General features: G+C 44.3%; 1 protein-coding gene across 2 annotated transcripts; it reads right to left on the bottom strand.

Moving 5' to 3' along the window:
• Positions 1-229: 229 nt before the first annotated feature.
• Positions 230-22,590, bottom strand: TMEM64 (transmembrane protein 64). 2 transcript variants are annotated; one of them, XM_004597222.2, is made up of 3 exons: positions 21,768-22,590; positions 4,283-4,438; positions 230-800 (listed from the first exon to the last, which is right to left on the bottom strand). In XM_004597222.2, the coding sequence occupies exons 1-3, from the start codon at positions 22,578-22,580 to the stop codon at positions 609-611; spliced, it is 1,161 nt and encodes a 386-aa protein (XP_004597279.2). In that variant the 5' UTR covers positions 22,581-22,590; the 3' UTR covers positions 230-608. The 2 variants fall into 2 exon arrangements, with proteins under 2 accessions (XP_004597279.2, XP_058524791.1); XM_058668808.1 differs by lacking the exons at positions 230-800; positions 4,283-4,438 and adding an exon at positions 21,178-21,505.
• Positions 22,591-27,829: the final 5,239 nt, after the last annotated feature.

Below are 27,829 nucleotides of genomic sequence, written 5' to 3'. Positions count from 1 at the left end.
CACAATGTAGGAGTTAAGCTTGTATGAACAGGTATAAATGGCCCAGCGATAATGTGATGCTTGCAAAAATACATTCAAGCAAAACTTCATGTTGTTTTCTAACCAGTAAGGAATAGGGAAGAAAAGTGATTCCATTTAAAAAAACAGAAAACAAAACAAAACAAAGAACACTATTCATCCTTTCTGGAAAGACTGCCAAAGCAGAGAACATCCAGTGATACAATGCATGTAAAACTGCATACTTTACTCCTCTTTAGAAGAGGGAAAGATGCACACAACTATTTATGGATTTTATAAATAAAGGCAGTAAGCAGGAAAAAAAAAATTTGGGTTATTTCTCTGTTCTTAAGTACCCAGAAAGAAAACAATTACCAAAACACTAAAGTGCAGACCTGTTGGCCGTTACAGGCATAATGAAGAGGTGCAGCCGAAATTGCATCTGCATTTACATTTATATATCCAGAAAAGGATTCTTGCCTTAAAAAAATTGTGCAATTTAAAAACTAGTCAGTTTTGTTTGTGCCGTAATACAGTGAGAACTAGTCTTTCGCCCACCGGTGAAGGCCAGCACACTAGTGGCTCTTGACCATCACACAGTTTTGTTAGAATCATACAATATTGATTCCACCTCCAGAAAATGTTAGGGTCCTCTTGTTGAAGAACGAAGAGCCGCTGGTATTTGCTTGATTGCCTTTAACCACAGAAGTTTTCAGTTCCATTTCACAAGCTACAATAGCTGCATTCAATTCCACTTGAGCTCGATGAACTACATAAAACATGAGGCCTATGCTTATAACAATCTGTGAAAATAAATGAAATATTGCTTATCAGTATTTTATAGACAAATCGAGAAGTAAACCTGTTGAATACTAGGCTTAGACATGCTTTGAACAAGATGCTTCTCAGATACGCTAAGAGGTTACACGTTTTTAAATTGTTCACATGCAGTTATCAGTTATTCTCTTCTTCGTCATTTCTCCTAAGCAGAGGAGGGGCAAAGAAAAGCTTCCACACTGTTTTCAGTATTCGTAGGCAATTTTAAGCTCACGTAGAAAGAAGCACTGCTGTTTGAAGATTAACTTCCTGTAAATGAGCGCTACTATCATTTTATGTGACACCACTACTGTTTGCAAGAATACTTGCAAGTACTAAGGGCATCCTAAAAAAAATGAAATGCCAAAAGATTGCAAAATATCAAACTGACCAAATCCAAAGGCAGGCTTCCAGCCTCAGCGTTGCCATTCGCTAACCATGTAATTTCAGGAGAAATCCTTAGGTCACTGGACTTCTACCTCCCATTGTTTGGCAGGTAATGCACCAGAATGTCCAAGAAATGAACAGCTAAGTGATTTTTATTCCAAGTTCCAATTTTAAAGAGTTCTTCAGGTTTTGGACCAGTGACAGTCGCTGTGGTCTGAGCGACCAACAGGTTGACAAAGGCTTCTATAACCAAAAGTGACCCTAAAATGCAACTTTGTTTTCATTAAACCTACTCATAATTATAGCATTAATTTTATGGGGAAATTATTCTTAATTCAAGTGTTGAAGCTGATGGAGAAAACAGAGTTGAGCAGAACACACCGGGGTCTAAAAGCTCATGGAGCTGGTGCCACAGGTACTATTTAGTGAATAGGCTAATAAGGTTGTCAATCTTTAAATTCCATAACCGTATTTTAATACACTAGTTCTCTTAAAACATATGATGTACTTACTAAAAATTCTTTGATACTTATCAGCAGATAAGTATGTAAAATATACAAATATATATGCAAACTTTAACTTGAAAGTCACTTTTTTCTATGTAAATTTTCCCTTTCAAAATGACTTCTCTCATGTTACTCTTCCCTATCTTTTTTGCCTGCTGTATTATATCCTTCCTGAAACAAATTAGTCTGTGAGTATATCAATACATCAAACTGGAGTACACATGTATTTTTTTCTTTTCTCGTATAAATGCCTGAGCTTAGAAACATGTGCCTTTCCATTTCTGTATTCCAATGGCTTAAGTAAAAGGGGAAGAAATTGCAGATAAAAGTTATTCCTGCAATTTGAGAAGCACCAGGAACTACACTGGTTATCGCAGAGTAGTTCACTCAGAAGCTCAGAAACATAAAGTTCCAAACAGGGAAAATCCTTGGTAAGCTCCTAATAATGTGGAACTCCACTCAAACTTAGCCAAGGAACGAAAAAGGTATTAAATACGCATAAATTATACTACAAAAAACTAGAACACAGTGTATATCAGATTCTTATAATATCTTGGGATGAGTGTAAACATGTTATGTCATGCTTATAATGCATAGAAAGTTTAATATTACATAATTACCTTGTTGTAATACTACAAATTAACCAAATATATCAAAAAACCTACACCTCAATTTAGGTTACTTAAATTCAGTGTATCTCTGGAAAAAATCAGTTAAAAAATCAAATATTGAAAGATGCTCTAACATTTTTCTCAAAGTAAGCCCTTCTATTACTGATAAGCTTCTGTTAAAGCAACCCAGCAAAAATACACATTCCTGCCCTTATTTAATTTATTAAACTTGTACCTCATAAACACAAAGAAAATTAACTCTGGGTTTACATTACCATAGTATTTTTTTAAAAAGATCTATTTATTTTTATTGCAAAATCAGATATACAGAGAAGAGAAGAAACAGAGAGGAAGCTCTTCCATCCAATGATTCACTCCCCAAGTGGCTGCAATGGCTGGAGCTGAGCAGATCCGAAGCCAGGAGCCTGGAACCTCCTCCTGGTCTCCCATGCTGGTAAAGGGTCCCAAGGTTTTGGGCTGTCTTCCACCGCTTTCCCAGGCCACAAGCAGGAAGCTGGATGGGAAGCGGGGCTGCCGGGATTAGAATCTGCACCCATATGGGATCCTGGGCGTGTTCAAGGCGAGGACTTTAGCCACTAGGCTCCGTGCCAGGCCCCACCATAGTATTTTTAATACAATCTCATGACACAGAAACTTGAGAATAATGCCACCAACATTAAATCTATTGTATGATTCCATACATTCAATGACTACACATTAAAATGAACAACTTTAAAGGGCCATTAAGTCAAGTCTATGGGACTACTTCATTAGTGTTACCTGCTTAGGAGATTGTATATTCACTTATGAACATGCTCTCTAGGCTACAGCCATACCACCCTGAACGCGCCCGATCTTGCACCCTGAACCACCCTGAACATGCTCTCTACAACCAAACATCCTGGTCCTCCCTTACAGCTGGCACTCTGGACAAGCTGCCATTCACCGTCTTCAGACATGCCCTGATAAAACAGCTCTTGGGGCTCCCAAGCAGGAAACTCGACTGGCAGCATTTGCCTTTCCTATGCTGTAAATACTCCAGCTGCAGCCAATCTCCAGCTAACTAGTACGATGTCACTAAATGCAGAGTTGGAAAGAGACACACACCACTGGCTCAGGATAATAAAACTCAAAGTTCCCCAAATTTTGGCACGAACTAGATGAGCTTAAGTATGCAGTGCATAAAGCTTTGACTATGGGCTGGCTAACATCATCATCTTACTGACTAATCAAAAATTAGGATGCTTTTCTATTTTTGGCGACCTCAGCAATGAAAGACATCAACTGCAACTTTTAAGTCTTTCTGTATGCAATGTTAGGGCTCTAAATAAATTTGGCTACATGGTAGTATGTTCCTTCTGCCAATCTCTTACAGAATATATATACTCCAAATTATAATTTACGTGGCAATAATAACCCATTGCACAAATCTTTGAATTTTTAATGAAAAACTTCAGAATTTTTAATAACTTTATGCTTTCGTTCTACACCAAAACGTTCTAGAAAGAAACTTATATTTCCAATATAATTAATACTTTAAAAATAAAAATTGAAGTTTCAACATTCCATCAAGTATCATTAGCAGTATCTCCAGGAACACAGAACACACAGAAAATAGTATACAACACTCAACACAAAGTCAAAATATCAATCTGACTTGTGATGACTTTGAAAACAATCACAGTAAAGAAAAAAAAACAAAAAACTTTAGTATTCCTTGTTCGTAAAGAGTTTCCAATTAAGTGTTAAGTCAGTCTACATATTTCCACGTATGAGTACAGATACAGTTAAAGCATTTTAATGCTGTCAAGATGCACAGTAGCACTGAAACCAAGAAAAGACCTAACAAGCAAAATCCTCTCTGGGATTACTTTTTAATAAAATGCATTAGATTTAAATCAGCAATGTAATTTCTTAGAAGAAGATCAAAACAAGAAAAAAATACTTGACCTAGCTTCAGCTCACCTGTAAACAAAACACAAAATATCCACTAATGCTCTGTTCGGCAATGACATCTTCCATTGTTCGCAGTGTGGTACCCAGGTAAGAATTCAGAAGCTGGGTGGGAAGCAGTCCAACTGAAGATGCCATCAGGTAGCTGGGTAATGAGAGATCAGTAATCTAGAAAGCAGATTCAAAGCAATGACTCATTATGAAGTAAAATGCCAACGCAACATGAACATGTGCTAAGTCTTGTTAGTGGTTTTCCCTGTAAGTGGAGAGCTGAAGTGTTTTACTAAGCACGCTGACTTTCTAAAATGATTATCAAAGGAATACAGGTAGAATGCAGAGGAAGAATGAAATAACATTTTTAAATTTAGTATTTTTCTACCAGTGACAAAACATTCACAACTGTTCTTACTTACACATTAACAAAATCTACCCACAGATATTTTACTCAAAGTTTTCATGCTTTTCTCACTATTCTTCTTAAGTACTCTTTTCATTTTGCTTTGAATTTGAGAGGCAGAGCGGGAAATCTCTGTTCCCGTCTAGCGGTTCACTCCTCAATTCCCAAAGCTGCTCTGGCTGACGCTAGGAGCTGGAAACACCATCAAGGTCTCCCACGTGGGTAGCAGGGATCTCGATGGTTTAAGCCAACACTGTTGTCCTCCCAAAATCTGCATCAACAGGAAACTAGAGTGAATAGCAGAGCCTGGACTTCTTGAATCCACGGACTGAGATACGAGACACAGGCACCTGAACTGCTGGGGAACATGCCTGCCCGTGCAAGCACTCTCACAAGACAGTGTGGTCACCGGGCTCGGAAGCCCAACAAGCCCTGGAGAGGCATTCCAGCACTACGCACTCAGTTACTCTTGTCTCTGAGTATGATTTTCCACCAGTAGTATGAATGGAACCACCACCTTACACAGTTGTTACTAGGCCCAGAAATGTGTGTAAGGTATCTAGAAATACTTAGCACACGTCTGTCGCTCAAACGAGGTAGAAATTATTATCTTGGTGTATATGGATGGACTTACTGTTTTCTTTTTGCTATTATAAAATCCAAACTTACGACACAAACCTTTGCATTCTAGCCTGCATGGTAGACAGCACCTAGAATACATCATCTCCTGGTATTTCAGCCCTGGTGTAATCCTTTCAATAGTGTGGGTGTAGAATGTACCCACTTCTTACTCCTTAGCAAACAGACAACAGCAGATGTGAACAGATGTCACTTTCAAGAATAGGCTACAAACACAACAGGATTTCCATCTCTTCCTCAGGTAAGCCAGCTGCCATGCTGCGAGCAGCTCTTACCTAGCAAAAACCTGAAGCCTGCTAACAGCCACATGCGGGAGGCCGGGAGCAGATTTTTCCACGATGAGAGCTTTAAGCTGACTGCATCCCTGTGACAGCCTGAGTCACAGGCACCTTGCTGAACCGCACAGGGGTTCCTAACCCACAGGAACTAAGATAATGAGATCCTGCTTAAAACTGCTCAACTTTAAAGCGATCTGTTACCCAGCAGTACTCACAAATGACTACCCACCTTTTAGTTCAGGATGGAGCGGGCGGATCAGACCACCAAACAGTAAAAACCGTTTATTTGCCTAAAATCTGAGCATTGATTTACACAAATGAAGTAACTAATACACTAATATGTCCATTTTATCATACTATTAATAAGTTATAAGTACTAAATTTCAAACTCTTCCGTTAGACAGGATAAACACATAGTTTCATCATTAATACACACTATTTTAACTTACTCTGACATTGGTTTATACATTAAACACTGGCTTTCTCATACGTTTTTCTCCTTTCAATTCTTTTATGCCCTTATATTTTCATGTTTGTCATTTTTCACTGCAATGCTTGTTTTGCTTTGCTTCTCTCATTAAAAAAAAAGAAAAGATCTGGGGGCTTAGCACAATGGCTAAATCCTCATTTTTCAAGTTTTGGAATCACATTTCAGCATGGGTTCATGTCCTGGCTGCTCCACTTCCCATCCAGTTCCCTACTTATGGCCTGGGAAAGCAGTAGGGGATGGCTCAAAGTCTTGAGACCCTGAATCTGTGTGGGAGATCTGGATGAGGCTCTTGGCCCTTGGCTTTGGACTGGCTCAACCCTGGCCATTGCGGCCCCTTGCGGAGTGAGCCAGCAGACGAAGATCTTTTTCTTTGTTTCTCTTTTTCTCTATAGATCTGCCTTTCCAACAAAAATAAGTAAATATTCTTTTTTTCTTTAAAAAATTTATTTATTTTTATTGCAAAGTCAGATATACAAAGAGGAGGAGAGACAGAGAAGATCTTCCGTCCGGTGATTCACTCCCCAAGTGAGCCGCAACGGGCCAGTGTGCGCCGATCCGAAGCCGGAAACCAGGAATCTCTTCCGGGTCTCCCACACGGGTGCAGTGTCCCAAGGCTTTGGGCCATCCTTGACTGCTTTCCCAGGCCACAAATAGGGAGCTGGATGGGAAGCAGGGCCACCGGGATTAGAACCAGCACCCATATGGGATCCCGGGGCTTTCAAGGCGAGGACTTTAACCACTATGCTATCACGTCGGGCCCAAAAATAAATAAACATTCTTAAAAACAAATTAAAAATTATTTTTGAGATGCAGGAAGAAAAATGTCCAATTTGCTAGTTCTCTCCCTAAGTGCCCACAATAGCCAAGGCTGGTTTCGTGAAAGCCAAGAGCCAGGAACTCAGTCTGGAGTCTCCATGTGGGGGCAGAGACCCAAACACCCGAGCTATCAAGTGTTTCACACCTGACTGCATTTAGCAGACGCACAGCTAGGACTCAAACCACAGGGTCTCCAAGATGGAACTCGGGCATCTCCAGTGGCATATTAACTGCTATGGCAAATACCCACTTCCTTCCATGTGACATGCTTTTTCCCTAAAGCATCCTTCATCTTTCATTTGACAACGAATGTTTCTAAATTTCGACATAATGTAATAGTATCAATATTTTCCTTTGATTTTTCAATTGCTTTCAGTTCTTTCCAGCGCTCAGAGTTACTTCTTCTCTATTTTTTCATGGTGATATTTTCCTTTTTAATATCCACCATTTATTCCTTCTGGACCTTATTCATATTGAAGGCGAGGATGGAGTCATCCCTAGCTCACTTCCCAGTAGCCGGTTCTAACATGGCACTTTGAATGACAAGTAACTCCTCCAGCAACTTTGATGTTTATCTTGTGATCATTGTACAGAACAAGTATATTCTGGGCTCCAGTACTGTCCATTCACATCTCCAGTCCTGCAGTGAAACTATCAGTTAATTTGACTCTCTGGCATAAAACTTTCCAGTCCCATCAAATTCTTCCATGACTCTTCTTTTAAAAGTTGACATAACTATTATCAGTGTTTAGTCCTATTGGTCATCCCATCAGTCAAAAACAAAACAAAAATAAAAACCACAAATTTTATATTAGGATTAAGTTTAAAAATTAATCTGATGGGCCTGGTATGATAGCGTAGTGGTTAAAGTTCTCATCTTGCACGCGCCCCGGGATCCCATATGGGGACTGGTTCTAGTCCCGGCGGCCCTGCTTCCCATCCAGCTCCCTATTTGTGGCCTGGGAAGGCAGTCGAGGACGGCCCAAAGCCTGCGGACCCTGCATCCGTGTGGGAGACCAGGAAGAGTCTCCAGGCTCCTGGCTTCGGATTGGCTCAGCTCTGGCCGTTGCGGTCACTTGGGGAGTGAATCATTGGACGGAAGATCTTCCTGTCTGTCTCTCCTCCTCTCTGTATATCTGACTTTGCAATAAAAATAAATAAATCTTTACAAAAACTAATCTGAATAATACCTCAAATACCCACAAATTCAGGATTTTTATCTAGAAGTGTTTCTATAATTATTAAAAATCTTCTTTTATACTCTTACTTAAATCTGACAGTTATCTATACGCTTGTCATATATTTCTCATCATTTCTAAGCATTTCCTATTACTGCTGTTGCCATAGTTATTCACTGTGAAAGTAACTTTTCATATACCCATCTATGCAATTACTGATAAATAAGAAAGATACCACTGGCCAGTCCATTAAAACTTCTACTAATCTAGGAAAATAACATTTTAATTAGCTTTAGGCACTACAGTAGGTATTATTATTACAACCTAATCGAAGCATCATGATTGCAATAAAGCTACACACAGCTCTTTTCATAGATGATGAGCAGGGGGTGTGCCTTGTCACTTTGGAAGCATACTGCAGTGACTGGTTGTTAAAAACTTACCCCACCAACCACTGGCTCATTAACTACCCACGAAAGATGTTCCTACAGGTGCTCGAGAGGCGGAGAGACCAAGACACGTGTCTATTCCTAACAAACGTCCATACTGCTAAGTACACACCAACTGCCTACTTTAGAAACATAGAACGGGAGCTTCGAGAAGCAACATGTGCAGGGTGCAAGAGTACAGAGGGGATGAAATTAGTTGTAGGAGTGGGGCAAAAGGACAACTTCATGGAAAATCTCTGTAACTATGGGTTTGGCAGGCAAAGACAGGCAGGATAAGCAAGGCAAGTGTTCTGGGAAAAGAATGAACACAAACGACGTGGCAGCGGACGTACACAACAAGCATTTATACAGGTGGCAGTGCACTTTGCTTTGTTTCCAGGGCCCGTGCAAGGCAATCCCAGACAAGACAGACAGGAAAAGCAGCGGGGTGACACTTGTGAGGGACCTTGGATGGAAAAGGAACAAGCTTATCCTCTGAGGAGAAGTACTGAGGAGTCTAACTAAGGGCTGACGTTAATGGAGCTAAGCTCCAGGGAGGTCCCTGCGTTACCTTAGAGCACTCACAGGAGCAGAGAGCTCACTGCACAACAAACATATCCAATGTTGGAGTAAATCTGACAAAAAAAATCTGAAGAAATTAATTGTAGTTAATAACAAAGGAGGACACATTATGGAAGTTACCTTTAACATTAATCTTTAGGAGCAGGCATCTGGCCTAGTGGTTAAGATACTGGTTAGGGCACTCACTGGAGTTTCTGGGCTTGAATTCCACCTCCTCTCCTAAATTCCAGCTTCCAGCTGCTGTACACTCTAAGAGGCAGCAGGTGAGAGCTTAGGACAGGTGACTCCCTGAACCCAGGTGGGACAGCTGGCTTGAACTACCAATTAGGTTTTACTTGGCCCAGTCCTAGCTGTTGCAGACATTTGGGGAGTGAACATGGCTGTGGGAGCTCTCTCTGCCTATCAAATAAATACAATTAATTCAGAAATCAACCTTTAAGTGTCAAAATGACAGTATGCAAAAAGCCTCAGTCCACAGCCTTTAAGTATAATGAAGTTTCTCTAAACAGAGTATGTAATATTTATTGATAACATCAATACTATCCAAATGGGAGTTTTATGGAGAGATTTCATCAACCTCAAACTACTCCAACGCTCAACTCTTCGATAAGCTCTTTGGGGCAGGCGATGTGGAGTAGCAGATAAAGCCACTATCTGCGATGCTGGAATGCCAAAGGTGCCAGTTTATATCCTGGCTACTCAGCTTCCTAGCCAGCTTCCGCTAAAGGCCTGGGAAAACAGCTAAATACCTGGGCCTTGCCACCCACAGGGAGTTTCAAAACCTCCTGGCTCAGCCTGACTACTAGGGTCATATAGAGAGTAACTAGCAGACGGAGGGTTCTCTTTTTTTAAATCCTTGTCCAATGCATAAAAGTCTATCAAACCTTTTATAACTAAACCACATTCTGAGTAAAAGTCATTGTTATTGGGCACCATGTAACAGCTCAATGGCTAAATCCTTGCTTTGCAAGTACTGGAATCCCATGTGGGCACCAGTTTGTGCTCTAGCTGCCCCACTTCCCACCCAGCCCCTTGGTTGTGGATTGTGAAAGCAGTCGAAGATGGCCCGAAGTCGTGGGACTCTGCACCTTGTGGGAGAGCTGGATGAAGCTCTGGGCTCCTGGCTTCAAACTGGCCCAGCTCCTGCCACTTGGGGAGTGAACCAGCAGGTGAAAGGTCTTTCTGTCTCTCCTTCTGTGGATCTGCTTTTCAACAGAAATAAATACATCTTTTTTTTAAGTCATCGTTATTATACATACATAATTTCTTTCTGAAAGTTGAATATCTCAAGGGGGAAACTACCAAAACTAATTATAGTTAATCATTATTAACAGTTCTGCTGGAATGTTCAGTGATTTAACAAATAGAGCAATACAGTAACATTCACACATGTGTATACTATAAACTATTAATAACTTCATTAAAGATTAAAATATTCCAAATTTATTTTAATACAGCATTTCTTGTATTGAAAATACCGAATCCTGGCCTAGCGCAATGGCTCAGTGGCTAAATCTCTGCCTTGCATCCACTGGGATCCGATATGGGCACCGGTTTGTAACCCGGCTGTTCTACTTCCCATCCAGCTTCCTGCTGATGGCGCAGGAAAGCAGGTGAGGACAGTCCAAAGCTTCAGAGCCCTCACTCCTGCGGGAGACCCAGAAGAAGCTCCTGGCTCCTAGTATTGGATTAGCTCAACTCTGGCCATTGGGGCCACTGAACAGTAAACAGGCAGATGGAAGATCTTTTTCTGTCTCTCCTTCTCTCTGCGAATCTACCTTTCCAATAAAAAATAAGTGAATCTTACAATAAGTCACCTTGCTTTATATGCCAAAAGGCTGAAAAACGAGCTTACAGCGGTTGCTGTGGACTTCTGCCTACTATGCTTTGGGATCTTGACTCAGGAGGTCTCCCCTACACCCAAAGAACCAAGAAATCTCATCCTGGACTTGAGTGTTAACTTGTTTAGTGTCTGCAATCAAAGATAACACGAACACAGTGGGGGTTTCAGAGGCTTACACACCCCGAACTGCTACTCGCTCACGCTGTTAAACCCAAGAAGCACTACAAAATAGCACACATGCTTATTCTCAGAGGTACCGTGTTTCACCTGGGAGAATCGGTTCGCTTCATCTGGGTTGCCAGAGGGTTGGTGTAAGACATTACTTCACCATTATGCCAAACAGATCTTGAAAACAAAGCATCCATCTTGGGGGAAGAAGCTAGGGCAAGCCTTCATTGTGAGGAGGAAGAGCACATCATTCTTGGAGCCCCGAGGACTCGGCCATCCTTAGGGCTAGCATCTATCTGTATGCCCAATGACCCTGGCACCTGCTCCTCACTCGGGCACAGCACACGGCCCAGCTCCTCCACTTTCTAGGTCTACAAACACGTAACAGTTTGCTGTTTCAATTTAATGTTTTACAAAGAAACACACGGATCTACTGAAGAATTTAAAGCCAATCTGCTCCTCGAAATGTCTTCTTTACATAGCTCTGCAAAACCATTATTAATTTCATTAAATTATTATTATAACTTCCTGCAGAAGTGTGTTTCTGGTTTATCTGGAATGCTTACTGACAAGATTACAATCGAGGTACTCTTAGAATCCTAATTATTCTAATTAAAGTGTATTTAATAATAGGGTGGGTCCTATGGTGCAGCAGATAAACTTGTGGTTCAGGATGCGGGCATCTATAGTGGAGCATGCCTGCAACCCATTCCCACCTCTGCTCCCACTTTAGTTCCCTATTGACTAGAGGGCAGAAGACAAGGGCCCAAGTCTTTGGATTCCTCCTGTACACACGGGAGACAAGACAGCTCTGGTTTCAGCTTGGTCCAGCCTCTGTTGGGGCAGGCATATGGGGAGTGAACCAGTGAATGGGATATTTCTCTCCCTCTTCCTAATTCTGCCTTTCAAAGAAAGAAATAAATCTTTTAAAAAGATATGCTTAATTCTTTTCATAGGTCAGGGATTTTCAAGAACAGAACAGAGAAGGAAATAGTTATCAAAGGCTTTGCACTGGATGGACAAGGCTAATTCACACCACCGAGATCAAGTTTAAGTTTCACATTTTAAGATCAGACACACGAGGGTGCAGCTGCTGGCTGGACATGGAAGCAACTGTCATTGGCTGGACATTGCTGCATCCTTTCCTCATGATTACATCTTCATCTTCTCGAGTAAGCATAATTATAATCTTTAATAATCAAGTCTGATGTTGGGAAAGACCAAGGATTTATGGGAATTGTAATGCTAAAGAAATTTCATTCAGTATGTGGTTATCCAATTTGTTAAAAAGATCACACTAAAAAAGAGATGTGCTTAATAAAAACAAGTATGAGTCCATACAGTGATTTTTTTCAAAAAAACAGTCAAAAGAGATCAAAAGGACAATAGTTGTCACATTTATCTAATTATTACTTATTGATAAATGATATATATTTTTGCGTATATATTATTTCAGAAAATAATATTTCAGAAAAGTTGACAAAAAGGAAAAAGAGGGGCCCGGCATGATATCATAGTGGTTAAAGTCCTCGCCATGAACGTGCCCTGGATCCCATATGGGCGCCGGTTCTAACCCCGATGGCCCTGCTTCCCATCCAACTCCCTGCTTGTGGCCTGGGAAAGCAGCTGAGGACGGCCCAGAGCCTTGGGACCCTGCACCCGAATGGGAGATCCAGAAGAACTCCTGGTTCCTGCCTTCGGATCGGCTCAGCTCTGGCCATTGCGGTCACTTGGGGAGTGAATCATTGGATGGAAGATCTTCCTCTCTGTCTCTCCTCCTCTCTGTATATCTGACTTTGTAATAAAAATACATAAATCACTAAAAAAAAATGGAGGAAGAGATCAGAAAAGACAAGCAGTTTTCACTCTCATGAAAACAAAAATTTAAAACTGGCTTAAGGAAAACCAGCTCTACTCCAAAACAAGTCTGCCCCTGTGTTTCCATCCTCGGGGGCCCAGTCGCACAGCCCCTCCCTCACCGGCCACATCCAGTGATCCACTTACTCTGCTCTATGCAGTGCACCTGGTGGGTTTCTAAGGACTCTATCCAAACTATGGTCCTATTTTTGTCTAGTCCCCTCCTTTCCATTCAGCCTTGACAGCTGGTCCACACTCACCAGTCAGCTATACAAAATCCTGCAGAGAGCTTTTATTGTTTTGCTTTGGTTTGGTGGTGGTGTTTTTTTCTTTTTTTTTAATTTTATGGTACAAGTCCATAGGGCCTGGGATTTCCAGAAAGCTTTTGAAAGCACAAATCTAATCCTGCTTTGAGGCTCAAGCACAGGCAGCAGAACAAGGGTCAGGCTCTGCACTGGACAAAGTGCTTCGTGACACGTGGCTTCGTTCTGCCCGTCCCCGGCTACATGCCACGCTACATTCTAGCCACATTCCTGGGTTCCTGGAACACGGCTTGCTCTCTTCTGACAAGGATACTCTGCTCAGTCATCAAGCCCTCCGGGAAGCCTGCCCTGACACACCGCCAGGCGCACAAGAAACACATCTGCCTCCATGGCCTTCCTACTGGAGGGCAGGCAAAGGGTGCACACTGGTTGTCCCTCACTCCTTGCCCACACTAGCAATTCTGTGAGGGGAGGAACTGAGTTGTTCTGTTCCTCACTGGACCCTTCCTGGATCCAAACACAGAAATAATATTAAAAGTGAAAATTCACCTATTATTGGCAAAACTGCACCTCCAGTGCTATTTCTCTGGCCTTCCGCCTATTGTGCTTTGGGATCTTGACACAGGAGGTCTCCCCCAAAGCCAAAGAACCAAGAAATCTCACCCTGTTCTTGAGTGTTAACTTTGTGGGATGGACCTGGCTTTATTCAACGCCACATGGTCAGCCTCTAGAATAGCAGCGGGCATGCACTAGGCACTAGGAGCTATTTGCTGAATGAATACTAACAGCATTTCCTGCAACATCTAAGGGAACCTAGCATCAAGGCATTCTTGTTAGGCCGAAACACTATGGAAGTCTTGATCTGGAAGGAAAAGCATTCTGAGACCACACTTTAACAATCAGGAAAACAGAAACGGTTACTAATGTATGATTTAAAAGCACCTTCATCTATAGAAACACAGTCATTCATTCAGTGTGCCTGAGTCATTTTTCACATATTCATTTGTTTCATTTGAGACACAGGGAGAACATCTGAGACTCTGGTTCTTTCTGTCTGTTTCTTCCCTTCTTCCTCCCTCTCCGAAACACTGAATCTTCTCCCAAGGAGAAAAAGAGGGACAGCTCATTGTACACTTGTATACTCTCTGGTATGCACGTTAAAAACCTCTTCTTCATACGGTTTTACAAACCACAGTTGGTTTTTTACTGATCCAACAAAAATTAATTAAATGCTTTCTACACATAAGGCCTAGCTCTGAGTAAAATAGATGCTAAGATACACAGAAAACTATAGCTAACTATGACACATCAAAGGTCGTCATACTAAGTAAAGCTCACAACAGTCATTAACTCACAATCGATAAATGCAAATCCTAGGAAAATAAAAATGAAAACATTTATTTATGTTGTCTTCTTCCTACTTGCCATATATCTCAAAGTTTTTACAATGAACATTTACTTTGAAAATAGATATTAAAATAAGTTGTAGTGAGATCTCTTAATAGTATTTTCTCATCTAGGAAGGATATTAAGATACACTGCATATACAAGGGGTCTTCGAAGAGTTCATGGAAGATGTATACTGCAGAAAACCATCTATGGATCTCAAAATACTTTTGCACCCAAAAACTCATTTTAATTTCATTTTTCTAAAATTTTTAAGATTATCATTATATGTAGCTATAACAAGAGGCTAGAAATATAGTTTTGATTATCATAAACCTATTGATAGCACATAAAAATTCTAAAAGCTGATATGGTAACTAAACAGACACAAGGAGGGAAAACTCAAGGAAATACTGGTCGACTATGTGTCAGGCTTTGTGAGGTCTGTGGATATGTGCGGAAATGCCACATCAGTCAACCTGGTCACCCCATCTGATCCATCAGGCTCCTGGCTCCTGCATTCAGATCGGCACAGCACCGGCCGTTGCGCTCACTTGGGGAGCGAATCATGGGATGGAAGATCTTCCTCTCTGTCTCTCCTCCTCTCTGTATATCTGACTTTGTAATAAAAATTAATAAATAAATCTTAAATAAATAAATAAATAAATAAAATGACAAGAATTCTTACTCGGGCTTGGCTTGGTAGCCTAGCAGCTAAAGTTCTCGCCTTGGACACGCCGGGATCTCATATGGGCGCCAGTTCTGATCCTGGTGGCCTCGTCCCATCCAGCTCCCTGCTTGTGGCCTGGGAAAGCAGTTGAGGATGGCCCAAAGCCTTGGGACCCTGCACCTGCATGGGAGACCCGGCTTCACATCAGTGCAGCTCTGGCCATTGCAGCTGCGTGGGGGAGTGAATCATCAGAGAGATGGAAAATCTTCCTCTCTGTCTCTCCTCCTCTCTGTAGATATAATTTTCCAATAAAAATAAATAAAGAATTGCGTCTTATCACATTTCTGTCTATAGTTGCAACACAGAAGAAAAATATTTACAAAATGTACTATCACTTAATGTTCTTTAGAGCTACCTAAATAGATAGTAAAACTGTTGTTCAGAATACTTGCCTTTTCTAAAGAAAACCCTGTCAAAATCCTCTCATTTTTCAAGTAAGAAAATAATAGGCAGAATCATAAATGCCTTCGGTTCAGGGCCACACAGGAATGGGGATGGAATCAGACGTGCTAAGACCCTACATTTGTGACCTTAGAGTCATTTGCCAAAAACGTTAAGAAGTTTCAGTTCCACTGTGAACTAAGTTACTAACTGTAACTTCTTTTTTATATCTAAACGCAAGCTAAGAACATGGATTCCAGAAGTTCTGCTTCCCATGACATCTGTAGCAGTCACGACTTTAGTCAGGACCAGTTTCACAGCCCCCTGCCTCTCCCTAAAAACAAAACAATTTTCTGTTGGTGTTTCTGGCGCTACTATAAACTACAGATAACCAACACAACAGTTTGGTAATTGTGAGTTGGGATGACGGGCAAGACATTGCACATCTACTCATTTCTGTTTTTACATCAAGTATCCATATACTGCCTCTGTTGTTTTTGTTATGATTTCTGAGGGGGAAACAGTGCATCGTGTTTCTGTGAGAACTAAAGGGCTCCTTCCTACTGAGGCCACAGCTCAGGTGTAGTAGCTATTTTGTTACAGTGACTCTGAAATAGATACATGCAAATTTTCCTATAATGTGTCAGGTGGTAAACAGTCCAGGGTTTGCTGGTGGCAGGAGGTATTCCAACTATACAACTCTTCCATGTCAGTTTAAATGGGGCCACAGACAGCACATACAACAAGCTCTCCTGGATTTCTGGAACACACATGCTGAGACTTGCATGTAAATGAGACAGTATTCCTCCTGTGACCTTTTTCTCAGCCCCCTAAAAATGTGCTATGGAAAACCAGGCTGCAGCATGCTGACTCCAGAGCTTTGACAACCTGGGATCACAGGTAACTCGGGTGCAGTGTCTGACCCATGGAGTGCCTGACCATGCTACTGCTTGGCACGCAAGGCCACCTAGGACAAGTTTTACACAACCGGAACCACATGGTATCTGAGACAGCCCGACCTTCCTGGACTAGTCCCTAACTTGTGCTTTGGACAACTTACTTCACCACTTTGCCTGTTAACCATTTCGGTTATAAGAAGGGGATTAAAGTTGAAATAAGAATGAGTGCACAAAGAACATGGTAAAGATTTTGTTAAACAAAAAAACTCTTTGAGCTGATCTCTTCAATTTGGAACGCAGAGGACAGAATAAGAATAAACTAAGTATTTCACTACAGCAGGTAGAACTGAACATATTTTCAACACAATGATTCAAACGATGAGTGGTGGGTACCTGACACAGTTTCCAGCATTGCTTGGAACCCCTGGATTTTATATCACTGCCTGTGCTCGGGCTGCCTGCTTCACTTTCTCCTCACGCACACTGAGCGAGGTTAGCTGATGAAGGTTTAAATACTTGCATTGCTGCCACCCACTTGAGGGATCTGGGTAAGTGTCCGGCTGCTGGCTTTGGCCTGGCACAGCCTCCGCTGTCGTGGCCATCTGGGAAACGAACCAGGAAACAGAAGATCTATCTCTGTCTTGCTCCCTTTCAAATAAGTTAAAAAAAAAAAAAAAAAAAAAAAGATGAACTACCTCAGGTTGACCTGGTCTCGGTTATAATCAAGTCGGATTTCAAGGCTGTGAGAGCTGTCCTTTCCAAATTGCTCTTTGGGCTCTGATCCCTCCTCAGAGACTGCGGTGACAATGTGCTCTATAAACTGCACAGCAGTATATGACACGGAAGAAGAGAGCTTTCACACTGTGCTTCACATTTTAAAATTCAAGGACTGAAAACAAAGTCTTCTGATGTGGATTTAAGAGGAGACAACCATACACACACTATTTGATTTTTTAAGGTTCGTGTCTTTGGTCCAAGTGACAAGAGACAGGGCCTGACTTCGGGGATCTCCTCACCCCTTTGGAAGTGGCAAGCATCGCAGTGAATTCTGTTAGCTGTCATAACCAATAATTTCGTCATGTTTTTAGATTTAAGATAACATATCACAGGGAGGTAGCTTTAAACTACAGGTCTCCATGAGGGAATCACAGGGCAGACCTTAGGAGGTCACATGGCTCAAGGCTTACTAAACACAGAATGGGATGTTATTCTTGTAAACGATTTTGATTTTCAACTTTTTCAACAATCTTCTTCTGGGGAGGTTTCCTCTTTTTAGGATTCCAGTTCCTTCCACATTTGTATCAATTTTCCTTTCTTACCGATCCATACCTTCTTTTTCTCTTAATTAACAAAAAGAAGAACTTTGAAAACCTAGACTTTTATTTTCCACCCTTAAATCGGAAATACCACGCCTACCTCTTGGGGTGGTGAGGATTACAGGAATTAACACATCAAAGGGCACACAGAAATTCACCGTGGAATGGCAGAGAGAGGCAGGCCACTGAGGTGAGCCCACAATGGTTTACAATTTACCCCCATGGAAGGAAAAGGAAACTTCTTCAGAGGATTTCATGCAGGTGACAACCAACCAAATTCACAAAGGCACTACAGAAAGATCTTCCCGGACAAAACAGAGGTGGGAAAGCCAAGGCAGAGCAGGGGCCAGGTGCAGGCTGTACACCTGGAGAGGGCTGATGTGTGTAGGCAGCGAAAGGCAGAGGACTTAGCCAGTGACGAGGCACGGGAACAACAGGAAGATGACAGTCAAGCGCCAGGGACATTCAGGGTGCTACCAAATGGCCCAGTTCTCTCCTTCCTGGCACACCCACCACCCCCTTTGAAGTCAGTTGTCGCTTTATAATTTGCTCAGGCCAGCAAAAAGGCTACTTACACAAGGAAACGAAAATCCAGCATATAATCTGTCATGCCACAACAGTAAGTCTAAGATGGTGGCTTTGCTGGCTTGGATTCAGGGGCAGGGGAGGGAGGGTTAAAGAAAAAAAAAAAAGACAATTAAGTTCAAACTGGAACTGTTCTGTGCAGAATAAAAATCCCTTGTTTTTTAATCTACCGAGTTTGACCAGTTGTTACTGCAGGGTAATTTAGAAAGCAATAATGGTCACTTTTGGAACATATCCCGGTAAGAGCAGCATTTAGAAATACAACTACACGTCTAGATATTCATCTTACTGGGCAGCAAGACTTGAAGATGCTCAATTACATTACAAATGAAAAAACCGGAAACCAATGTTCGGACTCATATCAATGGCTGCTCCCCATTCCCATTCCAAGTTGTTAGTGCACACCCGGGGAGGCAGCAAACCATGGCTCAAGTGCTTGGTCCCTGATATCCATGTAGGAGACCTGGACCATTCCTGGCTCTCCGCTGCAGCCCGCGCAGCCCAGGCTATTGCAGCCCTTTGAGGAGTCAATCAACACATGGAAGATTCTCTCTCTCTCAAGCAAAAATACAAAAATCAATCTACATAAAATTATAAGCTTAGCTTTAAAAAACAAACAAAAAGGTCTCATTTTCTTTACAGAAACACTGGGTACATTCTTGAAAGAGGGAAGAATTTAAGCATGTACCTGAGAGACTTACATTCCTATGGCTTAAGAAGTTATGTGTTATGTACATATTTTCAATTTTGAGAATTTCAAAAGTGGAGTGGCAGTTTTTTGACACTGAGGAGAAGCAAAGAACTATAGTTAAAAATAGATGGGAAGCAAGGCAATGCCCCCTTTCTTCCTTACCCATGCCCACCCTTTCCAATCAGGCCCAGCCTCTAAAATATAAATACCACCGCCTCCACCACTAATAATAATACCCAATAATTACTGAGACATGGCTATGGTCCAGGTAACAATCAGTGACGCCTTCACTGTATTAGCTTACTTGACCCCAACAGCTCCATTTTACAGACAAGGAAACTTGGCAGAAGGCCACATAGCACAGACTCATCAAGGACTGTCTTTGTCCAAGGCCCTGGCTCTCATGACCACAGCACCTACCTTCTTCCTGGGGTAAGCCGTGATCAATTTAATGGTAGGAATTGGGAAAACGAGGTTTAAACAGAACTAAATAAAGAACAATGGGATCATTTGACAAGTAGGGAGAGAAGTAGAGAACTAGAGATAGAAGCCTGGAGAGAAGTCTGCTGGCAGCCAGAGGCGATGAAGCAGAGAAGGTCAAACAGCAGCCCAAACCGCAACTTCTTTTCTCTTATATGCCCTGGGGGAACTCAAGGAACTGCTGTGATTGAATGGGCTTGCTTCTGCAAGCACACAATTCCAAATAACAGGATGAACATGATACAATGGACCATACTGGGTGCTTTACAAAATACCCTGTTAATGGCTAAGAGCAAGAATTTTGGGACCAGCGTTGTGGTGAGGTGGATAAAGCCACTGCCTGCAATGCCGGTATCCCACAGGGATGCCAGTTTTTGTCCCAACTACCTATTTTCTATCCAGCTCCCTGCTAATGACCCAATAAAAACAGCGGAAGATGGTCCAAGGGCTTAGGCCCCCAGGACTCAAGGGGAAGACCCAGATGAGAAGCTCCTGGTTCCTGGCTTCAGCCTTGGCTATTGTGGCCATCCAGAGAATGAACCAGCAGAGACAGGATCTCTTCGGTTCTGTCTCTCCCTCTCTGTAGCTCTGCCAAATCAATACATCAATTTTAAAGAGAGAAAACATTTTTTACAGTCAGATGCACCCTAACAGCTGATTCCAAGCCCTGTTACACCTGTAACAGTGAAGTGTAATGAGGTCTTACTCTACGTGTGCAATGAAGAAACAGGAGACCCTGGGCCGAAACACTACCATCAGGCCGCAGTTCAGTTTGACCCCATTACTTATTTACTACCTATGTGACCTTGGTGAGAGATAAAAAAGGAACTAGGGGAGATGAGAGTTGAGTGTTTTGTTAACATCAAGGTCTGTTGCCTCTGTGCTTGGTAAGGACCCTTCTCCACCTGCAGCACAGAGACCCAGCAAGCAGCCTGCTCCCAGGGCCCCCACCCCACGCCCCTAAGCAGGAGACAACAGTCCAGAGGAGGCGCCTCAGCTCTGTGTTCAGGACTGGCTTCACCAGTCACAAGAACGTGCGCTAACAGCCTAGGTAAGGGGTTGGCACCCAGCAGGAGAACAGGAAAATCACACATCAAAATTTGAGCACACAGGCTGCCTTCAAAGTCTAACTCAGAGACTGAGTTCCTGAGAATCTGGGTGAACTCTGTGGCTGAGATTCACTAAAGTTAAGGAACTTGGCGTGCTGAAGTCCCTCACTTCAGAAAAGAGGAACAAACGTGAAGCCACATCATTAGTAATCTGTCTCCAAAGTCATAAACTTTAGGAAGACCTGATTCCTTCTTCCTTCCCGGGGCATGCGTGGTCTCTAGACCAGCCATGCTTCTCTCCTAAACCAGTCACACACAGATGCATGTGACACACACAGGGACAAAATGCAAAACACGGGACCCGAGGCGAAACACCAAAAGGCATGCTCATTGAGCACACAAGCACTTTATTCATCACTCTGATTTCAAACTGAAGCTCGCCCAAAAACTAGATAAATCCAAGAGCTTTCTCCTCGACACTGTATCGAAACTAACTGCCTTTAGTAATGCAGGGAACTCCAAAATGTGGAATCTCCAGCCATCCCCTTCCACTGTGTACTCAGAATGCTTGCCTCAGCCCCAGGCAGTTAAAAACGTGAGTCAAAACCCTGGAAGCATTTATGTGGGCAAAACAAACCCAGGCAAGGGGAAGCCTCCCTCCTCCCTAAGATGCTGCCAACGCGGCCACAGCAATCAGACGACAAATGTTGCAAGTGGACACATCCTTCCACGCCCCCACCATATGGTCCGAGGAATTCGTTGCTACTCAAACTGGCGTCCTGAAAAGGAATACAGTAGTTCTTTTTTCCGCCAGAACTCCCAAGCAGGCCCTGCCTTGGATCTGTTCTTGCTCTAGCTCTCTAGCTCTCCCTGGAGTGCTCTCAACTGGGGGGGGGGGGGGGGAGGAGGCGTGATGGAAACTAACCGTAACTCCCCATTGTCAATGTCACTTCCCTGCCGGTATCCGCCGGCTGCAGCGCCCTCCCAGGGCTGCTCCTAGTCAAGCCTGGAGAGGCCCAAGGCCAGCGGGACACCACTCACCGAAAACACTGCATTCTGAAGCCCAAAGGGGATGGGGGTCAGCCTGGCCAGCGCCACCACTTTGAGGCCGCTTCCGCCCTCCACGACACGAATAACGGCGCTCAGCTTCTCGCTGCTCTGGATCTTGGCGGCCACCCAGGCGGAGAGCAGCAGTTTGCAGACCACATGGGCGATGAAGGTGCCAATGAGGACGCCCACCACCATCAGACCCATGCCCAGCACGAAGCCGTACAGGTAACCGGCGGCCACGTTGAGCACGATGTAGCCCCAGCCGCAGGGGAACGAGACCACGATGAAACCCACGACGAAGAGCAGGACCCCCAGCAGCGAGTCGAGGCTCTCCACCCAGAGCAGGAGGTGCTGCAGGTAGCGGCGGACCAGGGCCAGAGAAGCGAAGCACAGGGCGGCCAGCCCGCAGACCAGCACGAGGCTCCGGCACCAACAGGTGCTGCCGAGGCAGCAGCAACGCCAGCTTCTCACCTCCGCCACGCCGACCACCACGCCGCCGCTGCCGGGGCCGCCCGCCAAGGCCCCGCCCGGCGCCGGCAACTCCGAGGCCGCGGGCGGACCGTGGCGCTCCAGACAGGCGCCGAGCAGGGCGCCGGAGGCCGCGGCCGCCGCCGCTGCTGCCGCCGCCGCCGCCGCCGCCGCGCTCGCCCCGCCCCCGCGGGGGAGGCGCTGCCCCGGCCCGTCCCCGCCCGCCGCCCCCGGCAGCGCCCGCAGGGCCGGCAGCTCGGCGCGGGCCTGGGCCGGCCGGGACAGCGCCTGCCGGGACAGCGCCTGCCGCAGGCTCCCGCCGCCCGGGCCCCGCATGGCCTCGGCCCGCCGCGGGCCCTCAGCCGGCCAGTCGCTCGGCCGCGGCGCTCGCCCGGCGTCGGCCCTGCATGGCGCTCCGCTGGCCGGCCTCTACTCAGGAGACGGGGGCGGGGGGCGGCCCGTAGGAAGGCGACGAGTCGGCGGCCGAGCCGAGGTGGGCCCTGCACGCCCCCTTTGGGCCCGCGGGGCGCACGCCTGCTGCGTCCTGGCCACGCCCCCGTGACGCGCCAGGCCCCTGCGCGGGCTGGGGAGGGTCGGGACGGAGCTGGGGTGTGGGGGCGAGGGTCCTGAGAAGGGTCAGGCCGGGGGCTGAGGAGGTCGGGGCCGGGGACTGGGGCGAGGGGCGAGGGGACTGAGGCTCGGAGCTGAGGCTCAGGGGGCTCAGGAGGTCGAGGCCAGGGGCTGAGGTGAAGGACGAGGGGGTGAGGCAAGGGGGGCTCAGAGACTGGGGCGAGGTCCCGGGACTGAGGCACCCGGCGGGGTTAGGTGGCGTGGGTCGTGGCGTGAGTCCTGGAGCGTGCGTGCCTGCGTGTCAGCGCGCCCTTCTGTTTGGGGCTCCGAGCCGCTCCCCCACCTGGCGGGAACCAATTGCAAGGAATGCACCGGTGCTTCCTGTGATGTCCGCAGTCCTCGCTCACGCGAAGGGTGCTCAGATCTTCGGCTGTCTTGGAACCTTGATGGGAGGAGGAAATCTTGCTCTGTTCAGCGAGAGATTGTCTGACTTCCCAAGCTTTGGGTGCAGTGATGAGGTGGGAGTTAAATGGACAGGAAGACCCCGCGTTAAGCCCAGAGGTCCCTCACCCGGTGCCAGCCACTGGTCTGCAGAACACATGAAGGAAGGGCATTTCTTAAGGCTGCCCTGTATCCCATGGCGCCTTCTCTAACACTTTTCCTGTTTTGTTTTTCTCTTTTTGTCCCTTTAAGGTTGTCGTTACTCGGGTCTCCTTTCTTCCCTTTGCAGGGTTTCCTAAGCTATTTTCATCATACTCAAAGCATTCATTACCCTGCCCCCATTTCCATGAGCTGGTGACAACCCCTCCTCCACTCCTCTGCCCCCACACAGTGTCCCTCCCCAACTTCTCCTACCACAGCCTGTGGACATACCCAGGTGGAATTCCTGCAGCCACTTAAGTAGCATAGCTTGGTAGATGGCAACATGCACTAAGATGCAGACTTGGTGTCACTCGAACCTCCATGTTTCATTTTCACTTCTAAAATACAGATAATAGTATAACGTTATCTCCTAAAATTGTTGTAAAGATTAGGTAAAGTAACTTGGTTAGAATTAAACGTGAAATCAGTATTCAACAGTGTGTTTATAGCCATCAATAAAAGCCTCATCCTCCATAGACTTTGCTCTTCCATTTCGGTTTTTCAACCCGGTAGTGGGTGGCCTCACACCCAGCTGCCTGCCGACTAACTGACCAGGTTGGATCCTTTCTCATCACGTCTTGGCTCATCCCACCTCCAAGTATTGGTGGTGTCTTCCTTCACCACCTTTTCCTGTGGTTCACCTAGAGGAGCAGCTGCTAGGCCTCTTCGGCCTTTGGCTGAAGTTTCACTTTTAGAAGCATCCCGTTCCAGCTTCCTGTCATCCTCACACGCAGCTTGGGGTTTCTCTTCCTTGCCCAGGCTGCTTGCTACACAGCTGTTACCACATTGACCCCATTATGTTGGAGTTTTTTTTACATCCCTGTCACTCTGTAGATTGATTTTTTTTCAAGGGTGGAACTACTGCTTATTTAATAGACACTCTAAATATTTGTTGAATGTGCAAATTGTTCAGTTTATAGGAAAACAAAGGAAGACAGGGAGGGAAACGAGAGGAGGCTTGGAATTTCCTGGAAAAGAGTCTATGAGGAGCGTGTTACAGAAAGGTGGTGGAGTTAGCAGGTGGGGATAGATCACATAGAAGCCAGTTATGAGATTGATGACTGGTTATTAAACTAAAGGAGTCAAAGAATAACATTTGGGCTACATATTTGAGGTAACAGAGATAATGGGACACTGACCCATTTATAAGGTTTATAAGGAAAATAAAAGGCTCTGTTGTGTTACTTTAGATTTCAGATGTCTGAGAACACCATGCAAATATGATGTTCTATTATCCCTAGAAATATTCAAGTTGAGGTACAAGAGCAATTAAAGCCATTGTTATGATTGAGTGAATGGTAGTGGGTGTACAAAGTAGTTCCTGTTCCCTTAGGTAAGTGACAGAATTGTACATCCTGATCTTGTGGTTGGATTGCACTGCATGATGTGTTCTGCCAGTGAATTGTGAGGATAACATTTAATTACTGATGCAAGACGTTCCGGAACCCCCTTTATCTTTGCCACGGCAATCTACATTGTTCCAGAGTGTGGTGGTCTTGTGGGGCTAGTAATGCAAACAGAGTCTCAGCCATCTCATGGTGAGCATGAAAAGTGAGAAGAAAACCTTGCTGAGTTTAAGCTGCTGAGATTTGCAAATTTCATTCGTCCGGAAGCAGATCTTTATCACCCATGACTGGAGAACATGAAGTTACATCTAAGCATGAAATCTTGAGGACACCCACGTGAAACTTGCTTGGCTCAAAGACAAACTCAGAGATTGCTTTCATTGAAAGGTGGTGAAGAAGAATGTTTGTACAGCTATATGAAAGCTAGTAGGAACACAGAAACTTCCAAAGTAAACTATTTATCTCTTATTGTATCTTTTTTTTTCTCTACCTCTGTTATCATATCACCAATTGGTTAGTTTACTCTCTACTATTCTTAAATTCATATTTCAAAATAATGTAATCCACTTGTGTAACGCGTATTTCTAAGACATCCTGGTTCAGACAATGTCATCTCAAGCCAAAATACTACCCAACTCCTCTGGGCACAAGAGCTCTCCAGACAGGACAACCCAAATGACAATGAAACAAATCTTACCACAATTTATTTTTCACAGCATCATACTATTGGAAATTAGATGCACCTTACTTGACCCATATCTACCAAATCACCATGAGCAACCTAAAACTTCATATTGTATTGGGGATAAGCTCTTTTTTTTTTTTTCTTTTTATTGTATTGTTGTTGACAATCTTTACATAGTTAATTACAGTTAAAGGAAAAAGAAGAAAAGAAAAAAAAAGAAAGAAAAAAAAAGGTTCAGGGGGATAAGAAAGTGGGCAATGCTATTATGTCCATATTGTTTCCATCATGTATCTGAGGTAAAGGGGGATATTGAGGGAGAAGCCCCACCCGGTTTCCCACCCACCCCAAGTCCCGGATGTGGGGCATGCTCTGAGATTTGTGCTCGAGTGGTGTTAATAGTTCTCCAGTTATGAATCGCTGCCAGTTTCGCTCGATGAGGTCGTCCACCGATTGATATGGTCCATCATAAAGTCTCCGTTTGCCCCATAATTTGCTGCCAACATATAGCTGAGATGAATGATTGTCCTGTTCTGTCTTCTGTCTTTTCTTGGTTAGAGTTCTGAGTCCAGCGGTTTGATTGGGGAGATCTCCAAAGATACTTTGAGGTATTCCCAGATTAGTTTCTTGTATGTTCTAGCAAGCACAGGGCCCGGCACAGTCCATCACCCCGACCAGCTGATCGGGGATAAGCTCTTACTGCTTCCCTCTTCGATCCTGTCTCCTGCTCTAGCCAAAGTTTCCACCCCAGGATGTTTGCTGATCTCTCCTGTTTGAACAAGCTTCTGGTCTCAGAAGGCCTGGTTTCCTTCTCATTTCTTGTAAGCACTCCGTCACTTTTGCAGGGATGTCTTCCCAGATTACCCCCTACATCAGAGTTCTTGTGTCCTTGATGTTTTCTTCTTCTCTTTTCAACATGTTATTTATTTATTCACTTATTTATTTGAAAGGTAGAGTGGCAGAAAAATCTTCCATTTGATGACTTACTCTCTAAATGCCTATAACAGCTGGAAACAGGAGCCAGGAACTCCATCCTGGTGCCCCACGTAGCTGGCAGAGATCTAGGTATTTGAGCCATCATCTGTCTTCCAAGTGAAGTAGCAGGAAGCTGAATTGAAAGCATAGGTGGAACTCAAAACTAGGTGCTATTATAGGAAATTCAGGGATGTCAGAGAGGTTTATCACTGTACCTCAGTTCCCACCCCAAACTATTCCTTCATAGCACTTACTGCACCCTAAAATTGAGTTGTGGAGTCTTTCACTGTCCTGTCTATGTAGAACGAAAATGTCACAAAAGTGTGGCATCTTTGCAGTCTTGTGAGACCCTAGCCTAACAAAGGAGACGGTAGGCGATGTGTTTGTGTGCTGGCTCTTCTACTCATGTTCTGTCTCCACCCTGCATGCTTTGTTGTGCATCTCAGGAAACTGCTCTGTGGAGACTGCATCCCCCAGGCACCACTGTGCTCGCAGTGTGCGGTTAGGTTTGCCCAGTGAGAAGCATGAGCAGAAAACTGAAGCTTGGTAGACATAAAGGATAGTCAGGGTATTTCTGTCCTTCCAAAACAATTCCCCAGGAGTTTGGGCAGTGGGTGAATTCCTCCATGGGAGTTCCTGTTTATCACATTCTTACTTCTAGCCCAGCTTGCACACTGATGTTTCACCATCCCCTTGTATTGCTTCTTTGATTAGACCGTCTTCAGTGTTGCTTCTGTTGGCCTGCAGAATGCTAACCAACACAGTGGGTAGCTCAGAGCCGAACAATAGCACAACACCTGAGCTTACAAAACGTATCAAAGCTGCAAATAGAATATTACAGCACCCAAGAGTACATCTAGGAATTATAAAGGAATTAGGAAAAAATCTTGTATTGGAAGCCCTAGGAAAAAAGGACATTAGAAAAGGAAGATCAGGGACCCGGTGCTGTGCCTAGCAGCTAAAGTCCTCGCCTTGAATGCGCCGGGATCCCATATGGGTGCCGGTTCTAATCCCAGCAGCTCCACTTCCCATCCAGCTCCCTGCTTGTGGTCTGGGAAAGCAGTCGAGGACGGCCCAAAGCCTTGGGAACCTGCACCTGTGTGGGAGACCTGGAGGAAGTTCCTGGTTCCTGGGTTCGGATTGGCACAGCAGCACCGGCCATTGCGCTCACTTGGGGAGTGAATCATCGGACGGAAGATCTTCCTCTCTGTCTATCCTCCTCTCTATATATCTGACTTTGTAATAAAAATAAATAAATCTTAAAAAAGAAAGAAAAGGAAGATCAACATTGCCCAGTGTAGCAAAGAGTTCAAAGGTAAGAACCAATGAGAGTTCCTTTTATATTTCTCTTAAAAAGTAGTCACTAAGAG

The sequence above is a fragment of the Ochotona princeps genome, chromosome 9, assembly GCF_030435755.1.
Source record: "Ochotona princeps isolate mOchPri1 chromosome 9, mOchPri1.hap1, whole genome shotgun sequence".
Classification (NCBI taxonomy): domain Eukaryota; kingdom Metazoa; phylum Chordata; class Mammalia; order Lagomorpha; family Ochotonidae; genus Ochotona; species Ochotona princeps.
Note: the sequence above shows the minus strand (reverse complement) of the source record. Positions and strands in the feature narration are given on the sequence as shown.